The sequence below is a fragment of the Salmo salar genome, chromosome ssa03, assembly GCF_905237065.1.
Source record: "Salmo salar chromosome ssa03, Ssal_v3.1, whole genome shotgun sequence".
In the NCBI taxonomy this organism is placed as follows: Eukaryota; Metazoa; Chordata; class Actinopteri; order Salmoniformes; family Salmonidae; genus Salmo; species Salmo salar.
In genome coordinates this window covers 71997635-72007197 of record NC_059444.1, presented here as the reverse complement: position 1 = coordinate 72007197, position 9563 = coordinate 71997635, and the positions used below count along the sequence as shown (strand labels likewise).

Sequence of the window (9563 nt, the reverse complement as noted above, 5' to 3'; positions counted from 1 at the left end):
TAAGTCACTCTGGATAAGAGCGTCTGCTAAATGACTAAAATGTAAATGTAATATTTATTTTATTGGTTTCAAACCGTCCAGTTGGTGGCGCCAATACATCTTTTTGGGTGAAGTCCACCATAAAACCCACAGAAAACTTCCCAGTGATTGGTAATTAGTATCAGACGTTGAATGTGGTTTTTCTCCAACTGTAGTCCACTCAGTACTCACCTTTATCACCTCTTGAGTTTTTTCCTTTTTACTTGCAAGGCCTACTATAGTTACATCCTGGGCACAGATTTGCGTGAACACTGATTACAAACCAACACGTGCATATTGTACAACTGATTTGGCAATGACTTTTTTATTCACATTTTACAGCTAATTAATTCCCTTTGGTAGCAACAGCAAGAATCATTACGGACTATTTAAAATTGCATAATTTGTAAAACACAAGGAAGTGGGATAATCCATGTCTTACTTAAAACGTGGTAGCAACAAGACAGAGGGCATATGGGGCGGCAGGTAGCCTAGTGGTTAGAGTGTTGGACTAGTGACCGAAAGGTTGCAAAATCGAATCCCCGAGTTGACAAGGTGAAAATCTGTCGTTCTGCCCCTGAACAAGAATTTGTTCTTAACTGACTTTCCTAGTTAAATGAAGGTAAAAATGTCATGTAAATGTCATGTAAAAAGCATTTCAAAGGTATACCTGAAACTATGAGGCACAATGCACTTCACACGATCAACTAAAAAACAACACACTTCCTGTTTAAAAGGTAACATCAAACATTGTAAAACAGTACTAAGTTCTTGTCATTTATATGCTCCTCTGTGACAATCTTGATAGTTTCTGTTCATGAGCAAGCATGGGTATCTCTTGAAGTAAATGTAGTAACATTCCAAGCACCTACCAATGGTGCAAAATGTTACATATTTTCACTTCCCTTTCCTAAATATGCACACAATATTTTTCCTCTGTAAAAAACACAATTTGATATACTGTAACAGTGATATTAAGTTCCTGCGTCCCTTCATTAGTGCAATGCGTCTGGTGGTGGAGTTTGGGCCTATCACTCCAACGGTTGGCCCAATGTTGTCACACATGCAGGGCTCTCTTCTTGTTGGAGAAGAACACCTGCCAGTGGTCCCATTTGAAGCCAGTGGACTGGGTGCAGGACCCTCCCTCACCACAGGTGTAGCCTGTAGTGCAGCAGTGCTTCATGTCACTGCAGCACACCGCCTAGGAGGACAGGTGGAGGAAGACAGGGATAAGGTGGAAGGGAGAGTAAAAAAAAAGACATCGATGAAGCAATGAGAGAAATCATATAGGAATTTGACTATTCAATAGAAGGAGAGTAGATGCCTTAGTCTTGAACTCCACTAACATTAGTATGACATTTTCATTTCTAGAAGCGTTTGTGGTGTCTGTGGTGAGAGGGCGGAGGTGTATATCATACATTTGGAACGGGACAGCAAGCCCATGTAGTGGCGGAGGCCTTGCAGCATGTCTCCTCATTATTGCAGACAAACGGCCCCCCACAGTGGATTTCCTTCTCCTGTGGGGTCGGGGGCTCAGGCGCAGATACCCGGGTTAGGGGTACCGTCTGGAACTGAAGAAACATTAGCTTCTGGCAAGTCCCTGAGCCCATGTTACAGCTGTAGCCCTGTGGACAGCAGTGCTCCTCATCTGCACAGCACACAGCCTATACAGTGAGACAAATTAGTTTTATTTAACTAGGCAAGTCAGTTAAGAACAAATTCTTATTTACAATGACAGCCTACCCCGGCCAAACCCGGACAATCGCTGGGCCAATTGTGCGCTGCCCTATGGGACTCCCAATCACGGCCAGATGTGGTACAGACATGAAAGGTTCCCCATGTGAGATAGCAGAGCAAAACTGTTTCTAGGGTTCTCTATACGCATGTGCATACCAACACACACCCTCGCTCACACAAACACACACCTTGCGCAGGGGGCAGCAGCCCCACTGTCCTGTGGAAAGTTGGCAGCAGCTGGAGCCTTCAGGGCATCTGTTCTGGGTGTCACACTTCACAGAGAGGGGGGTAGTAAGGGCAATGTCATGTGGCTCAGCTGCCAGCTTGTTGTACCATGGGATCACCACCCCACCCTTAGAGCAGGAAGTCTTGCTCATATCACATATGTAGTCTTTGGGACAGCAGTGCTCTCCATCAGCACAGCACACTGCCTGGGGAAGAGGGAACAGCGAGTAGTGAGGGAAAGGGCTTTCATTCCCTAACATCCTTCCTCACTAGTTGGGAACACCATTAATAGTGCTGAGTGATTGACATGTTGGTTATCAAACAACTAATTGACCGATGTCAGTTCAATTATTTTAATTCCATTTTGTTCAGATTTTTTTATGAGCTCAATGCGCACGTTGCAGTTCCTTTAGAGATAAATCAGATCCAGCCTGAACTGTGAGATGTTGTAGGGAGTTGTTTCCAACAGGCCAATATTCTACATAGTTTAGCGCATAAAACATTGTAATTAACTACAATGACTATAATCCATTGCGCATCGACTTGTCCGGTCTGTGTTTCTTTTATGCCTGCTACGGAAGGGATATAGAGAGCGCTTGAGAAGCAGACCAGGCTGGGGTTTGAGAAGTCAATGGGACAAGTAAAAAAAAAAAAGTGTCCTTACATTTTTCATCCAAATCTAAAAGGTACAACCTAGATTCGAGCCAATGCCTTTTTATAGTTGAACAAGTTATTACTCCAAAGTGACAATCTTACACGTTTTCATTTTAATCAAAAATTACTATATTGAAGAAGTGCCTTTGATTTGATGGCATGAACATGCGCAGTTCGGCACGTGATGCCCGTTAGACCCAATGACGTTTCTGAACGAGCTTAGCTAGCCAATGTCGCCATGACATCGCCTACAAGCATGATTGGATATTTCTATTGGAGAAGCAGTTTCTGCCTATCTTCATACTGTACTGTCTTTGGAGCAGCTGTTGCTTCGCGAGGTATCTCTACCTGAAAATACATGATCAAAGTAATTGATAGTTGGTATTCAGCAGTCATAAAAGTATGCCTTATTTATGTTGAAGAACTAAAATGTTTTTGATTTTGTCAGACAGCATAGGCAGCAGCTCTATAGAGATGAAATGATGAATTGGAATGAAATAAAGTTCTTAAATTAAAACAAATGTAATATACACAAAAAGTAATATTTTATTAAAGTAAAGCAATGTGATAAGTGATAAGCAGTAATGGGCAGTCACTTCCACCATGGGACTTGTATTGTTATATTCTGTGCTGTTACAGCATTCAACCCAAATAATCGAAACCGAAATCCGTTATTATTTATTTATAATCGAACCGAAACTGAACAGACCTCAAAAGCACCAATTGCTCAGCAATAACTATTACTGTAACACTCACCTGTGGCAGTGGGCAGCAGCCCCATTTCTGGGTGGATTTCATAAAGCAGCAGGTGGCGTCCTTTGGGCAGCTGGTGTGGGCGTCACACTGTGTCCTGTGCAACTCCTCGTCTTCGTCACTTTCATCATCCTCTGTAGGCAGCTCCATGTCGTCCATCTGCACCCCCTGGTGGTCTGCAGGTGCCTCCTCATGATCAGGTGCCAGGGTTGTGAGGGCGGGCACCTTCCCCACCATCGGCTCTGGCCCTGAGGGGCCATCACAGGTGAGGGTAGCCAGGTCACAGGTGGTGCCATGGGGGCAACAGTGCTCGTGGTCCTCACAGCAAACAGCCTTAAGGAAGGGAAAGGACACACAACAAGCATTTTCTGTCATTTAAGACTGTCACAAGCCTTTATAGAAATTATGTAGAAGTATTGCTGGTTGCAGAAGAGATTATGCAAGTTAGAGAAAAGTTGTGACTCCCTATATTACCCAGTTTCCCAGTTCTACTTTTCAATGAAACATAGCCCCCCTTGCTATAAAACAACATGTGGTTCAAGCTCCAAAACCCCTTTACAAGGCAGAAGAAATGTTAAGATCACAAGCAGCAGCAAGCTGACAGGAGTAAAGAATGAGGAAGTGATAATGGGATGTCGTAAAGACCAAAACTAAGTGCCTCTTTGTTAGCCATACAGAATCTCTCACCGCATCGCAGAGCAGTCAAGTTAAGAGGCCATTCAATTAATGTGCCTATCCACAGCAGTAGTAGCCATATCTATTTGTCCCTACCTCAGGCAAGGGGCAGCAGTCCCAGTCTCCTGACGCTGTCTTGCAGCAGGTGGTGTTGTCGGGACACATGTGGGTGGGGTCACAGGTAACATCTCCTGGCAATTTACCCTCCCGAGGCACGGCAGGAACCTTCTTCAGCCAGGGCTCAGAGGGGGAGCCTGAGGGGTCGTCACACGTCTGGGCAGCCAGGTTGCACTTCTTACCATGTGGGCAGCAGTGGACAAAGTCACTGCAGCAAACTGCCTGGAAGAGAGAAGAACCCAAACAAAAAGGGGAAGCTGTCACGGGACAAGCAAAAGACATGCAATCAGGTTGATCTCTCTTGAAGAAATTGATTAGCTAAGAGAGTGAATGGGCCCCTACAGTATGAGACATAGTATACCTGTGGCAGAGGACAGCATGCCCATCCTCCTTCCTGTGTTTTACAACATGTGGTTCCATCCAAACAGGCCGTTGACTCATCACAGGGAACGTCTGGAGAGACAGCAGGGTGTTAGCGATCAACACAACTGGATGAGCTAACAAAATATTTAATAAAGCAGCAGGTGGTGTGGGCGTCATACTGTGTCCTGGGCCCCTCCTCGTCTTCATCACCTTTGTCATCCTTTGTAGGCAGCTCCATGTCATCCACCTGCACCCCTTGCTGGTCTGTGGCTGCCTCTTCATGATCAGGTGCCAGGGTTGTGAGAGCTTGCACCTTCCCCACCATAGGCTCCGACCCTGAGGGACCATCACAGGTGAGGCCAGCCAGGTCACAGGTGGTGCCATGGGGGCAGCAGTACTCGTGGTCCTCACAGCAAACAGCCTGGATGGAGGAAGGGAAAGGACACTCAAAACATTTTCTGTCATTTAAGACTGTCACAAGCCTTTATAGAAATTATGTCGAAGTATTGCTGGTTGCAGAAGAGATTATGCAAGTTAGAGAAAAGTTGTGACTCCCTATATTACCCAGTTTCCCAGTTCTACTTTTCAATGAAACATAGCCCCCCTTGCTATAAAACAACATGTGGTTCAAGCTCCAAAACCCCTTTACAAGGCAGAAGAAATGTTAAGATCACAAGCAGCAGCAAGCTGACAGGAGTAAAGAATGAGGATGTGATACTGGGATGTCGTAAAGACCAAAACTAAGTGCCTCTTTGTTAGCCATACAGAATCTCTCACCGCATCGCAGAGCAGTCAAGTTAAGAGGCCATTCAATTAATGTGCCTATCCACAGCAGTAGTAGCCATATTTATTTGTCCCTACCTCAGGCAAGGGGCAGCAGGCCCAGTCTCCTGACGCTGTCTTGCAGCAGGTGGTGTTGTCGGGACACATGTGGGTGGGGTCACAGGTAACATCTCCTGGCAATTTACCCTCCCGAGGCACGGCAGGAACCTTCTTCAGCCAGGGCTCAGAGGGGGAGCCTGAGGGGTCGTCACACGTCTGGGCAGCCAGGTTGCACTTCTTACCATGTGGGCAGCAGTGGACAAAGTCACTGCAGCAAACTGCCTGGAAGAGAGAAGAACCCAAACAAAAAGGGGAAGCTGTCACGGGACAAGCAAAAGACATGCAATCAGGTTGATCTCTCTTGAAGAAATTGATTAGCTAAGAGAGTGAATGGGCCCCTACAGTATGAGACATAGTATACCTGTGGCAGAGGACAGCATGCCCATCCTCCTTCCTGTGTTTTACAACATGTGGTTCCATCCAAACAGGCCGTTGACTCATCACAGGGAACGTCTGGAGAGACAGCAGGGTGTTAGCGATCAACACAACTGGACGAGCTAATAAAATATTCCACAACACTATTGTATTGTTCTAAGAAGAAGTGTAATGTCATACCTCCTGTCCTAATGAAGGGTGGAGAAGTACCCTCCCAAAGAGAAGCAGGACTCCTATTGGCTGAGGTGGTAGTGTCTGGAATAGGTGTTGTCACTTGGGCAACTTCTGGAAGCACGTACAGCAAAATAATCATATACACATTAACATCCAGACAAAAATAGACCAGGAAAATATGCCTTTTGGAGGGGGGGCAGGGGGGTGAAACCTACCATTCTGGGTTTCCCACTCTGCCCTCTTGCGGGCAGGGAACTTAGCCCACATGGGCATTTCCTTGTTGGTAGTGGATATACACTTGGATTGCTTGATGTCACAGGTGCTGCCCTCAGGACAACAGTGAATCTTATCCTCACAGCACACAGCCTGGTCAGTGCACACAGACACACAGAGAATCACCTCATGAGATGACCATATATAAACAAAGGGTTAGCACATAGGCCATGCAAATCCTTGCTTAGACATCTCTCCATGGAGTGATTACAGACACTGGAGAGTGTACATGTCACACATTCAAAGGACCAATATTATTCCTGACTCGCAAATCCATGATGGTAACCCCCTAGCCCCCTCCATATAGCCCCCCCACCTTGGGCATGGGGCAGCACCCCCAACTCCCATCTGGAGTCTCACAGCATGTGGTTCCCTCTGGACACTCAGACTCTCTGTCACTGCACATCACTGCAACAACAGGCTCTGCCGGGGTGGAAGAAGGCAGAGGGGTTAGTGATGATGTTGCAACAGAAGCATAAGATGGCAACACATGACTCCACAAGAGTCTAACCTGTCTGTTTGATGCAGGAGCTGCAGTCTGTGTTGCACTGGTGGCCTTCAGGACAGCAATGTTTCCCATCAGAGCAAGGCACAGCCTGTGTGTACATTAGATAAATGTACTATTCACTCAGGCCTGCATCCTAACTTGATATCTGTGCACATAACTCCAGTTTTTCCATTGACACCAATGCATGTTTATGTGAACGGTATAACAGTATGAATCTGGCGGAAAGGGCTAGATTGCAACAGTGGTTAGGTTATTACATGAGCAACAGGACAGCAACCATAGCCTGTAGTGGCCTTCAGACAGGAGAACTCTTCGGGGCAGTGGGACTTGTCAGGGCAGATGTTATCATCCTCATCCCCGGCATTTGCACTGATCATTCTGAAAGACTAGAGGGGTAGAAAAAAATACATTTTACTTTTTCAATGACAAAAAACATGACTGATCATAGTATTTTTGATTACCTTACGTTCATCTATGTTAATTACGTTGTTGGGGCAAAATGGATTTGTTACAGTCTAATGGTATGCTTGAGTTGAATAGTACTGTATGTACTTTTCACTGTTAATTTTCAGTACCCTCTTCACACACCGCACAAAGGATTGATTTGTTTTTGGCTCCTTATCTCTAGAACACTAAAGGCGTAACCAGGCTGAATTCTAGTTCTGTCTATTTAGGCTCTAAAGATCTTATCACTCCCCTAGCTTAGGCTGTGAGAACTGGTTAGAACCGATTCTTGTTTGTATAAAGCTTTAAGAGAGGAGTAAGCAGTTCTTTGTGTAGATGAAGAATATAAATGACTGGGTGATTCTGGACATTTTTAAGTTCCTCTCCAGTTTCATCCAGAAAGTGATCATCCCTGCAGTTGCTTGAATAAAGTCTTATTGCTGATAAATGAGTTCTGCCTGATTCCTACAACATGTTTTCCTCAACAATGTGAATGATTGAAAACAGGGACACATATTGCCATGAAAGTCAACTGGTGTCATTGTTACAGTGCATTTCAACGTTGTCAATAGTCAGCTACACTTTCTTCCTGGATTCAATGACATTCTTACTTTAGGATATATGGACTGTTTAGCAGAGACTCTCTCCACCCATGGTAGGGAGACAGTTCCATTCACACACATGGACTCATTCACAACGCAGAGTGTTCCCTCAGGGCAGCAGTGGATATGATCCTCACAGCACTCAGCCTGAGATAAATGGTAAGAGAGTAGTTTGATTAACAAAGTGTGTTAGAATCTCACATCTTACAGACCAAACAGATACTATGAGAGAATGCTAGCACAAGCGTGCAATTAAAGAGGTATCTATTTCAGGGTAAGAGACAATGACACCATAGTCTACCTATTTGGTTTGTACACTTCTAATAGATATAATTCAGTGTACAAGGGTTAGGGAACTCGGGTTCAGGCTGCAAATAAAGCTAAGGGCTAAGCTCTGCAGGCACCATCCCATATACCTGATACATTGGGCAACATTCATAGCCATCGGAGGGGACCTTGCAGCAGGTGTTGCCCTCCTCACACGCCTCTCCTCCTGGGCAGTCATCAGCAGAGACCTGGGCCAGCAGGGCCATACAGAGCACCAGATACCTCTGCATCTGGAGAGAGAGAGACATAAATAACTTGTAACACAAACTGTATATGATATACATTTATTGTACAATCAATAACTGACAAATGTTATAAAGCTCTTTTGTACAGAAATGCATAAAATCGCAACAATGGAGTCATCAGAACTAAATCTAGACAGAACTCTCACTTTCCTCTTAACTAGAGTAACTTTCAGACAATCTCCTGAGGTACTGCTGTAGCCTACTAAAGTATATCAAAATTCCCCAAGCTATTTTCATAGATTCACTTCCTCTTTTATGTTCCATGGGGTGAGCTTCAGACAGTTAATAGTTCCACATTCTTACCAAGACAAAGCCCTCCTCATATGCAACCACATTTAAGGAATGAATCTATGATGCAGGGATGGGGATGTGATTATACTGTTACTAAGTGTTGAGCTTCATAGGGGAGATCATTAAAGCAGTCTACCATTGCTTCAATGTTGTTTAGGCTACTAGACACAAAAATGATGCAGCATACAGCACTTCTACTTTCGGTTTACCTGTTTTTATGAAAGGAAAATTCCCCTTAATCTGAGCCAAGTACCTCCCATAAGAGATACTTTCCTTCATTGTGGTATCAAGAGCAATAGGGAACACAGGTGTATTAACCACAGACAATATTCACCTGACAATCAGTACTGTTCACTAACTGTATTTTGTCACAAGGTGGTTTCAAAAGGAGAAGAAAATGGACTTTAACAGTTTCAGAAGAACTGTGGACCCTGATATATCACCATGCTTCTTTTTATATTGGCACACACTCAATCACGTTGGTCATAATGTGCATTTAGAATTTTAAAAGATGGACCCACCCACCTAGGTCCATATTAAATGATTTGTAATTGTTATCACGAAAGACAATGAACAATGACAACAATTTAAAAGCAATGACAAGGATAGCATAAACAACATATGCAATTTCATTTGAAGTAGAACATTTGGTGCATTTATAATTGAATATTTGTCATTGAGATCTTGCTACTATCTAAATAAAAAAAGTTGACCTTACCTCTATCTCAGTGACTTTACAGGTGTCCGCGCTCCTTGACAATGTAGCCGACTCCTGAACGCGCTGAAGTTTCTCAACAACAAAATATCAAGTACAGGAAATATGTTCACGCCCCTTCCTAGCTATTCGACATTCTGAATGGTTTACAAAGGTGTCAATCTACCACACACGCACCACTGACA

The 9563-nt window shown here is 44.3% G+C and overlaps 1 protein-coding gene across 2 annotated transcripts; it reads right to left on the bottom strand.

Moving 5' to 3' along the window:
• Window positions 1-324: 324 nt before the first annotated feature.
• grna (granulin a) lies at window positions 325-9534 on the bottom strand. 2 transcript variants are annotated; one of them, XM_014193858.2, is made up of 17 exons: window positions 9382-9534; window positions 8217-8357; window positions 7810-7947; window positions 7012-7140; window positions 6758-6842; window positions 6563-6669; window positions 6189-6339; window positions 5980-6084; window positions 5786-5877; window positions 5404-5646; window positions 4753-4963; window positions 4541-4632; window positions 4159-4401; window positions 3391-3720; window positions 1944-2186; window positions 1437-1682; window positions 325-1219 (listed from the first exon to the last, which is right to left on the bottom strand). In XM_014193858.2, the coding sequence occupies exons 2-17, from the start codon at window positions 8355-8357 to the stop codon at window positions 1076-1078; spliced, it is 2700 nt and encodes an 899-aa protein (XP_014049333.1). In that variant the 5' UTR covers window positions 9382-9534; the 3' UTR covers window positions 325-1075. The 2 variants fall into 2 exon arrangements, with proteins under 2 accessions (XP_014049333.1, XP_014049335.1); XM_014193860.2 differs by having other exon boundaries at window positions 5980-6081.
• Window positions 9535-9563: the final 29 nt, after the last annotated feature.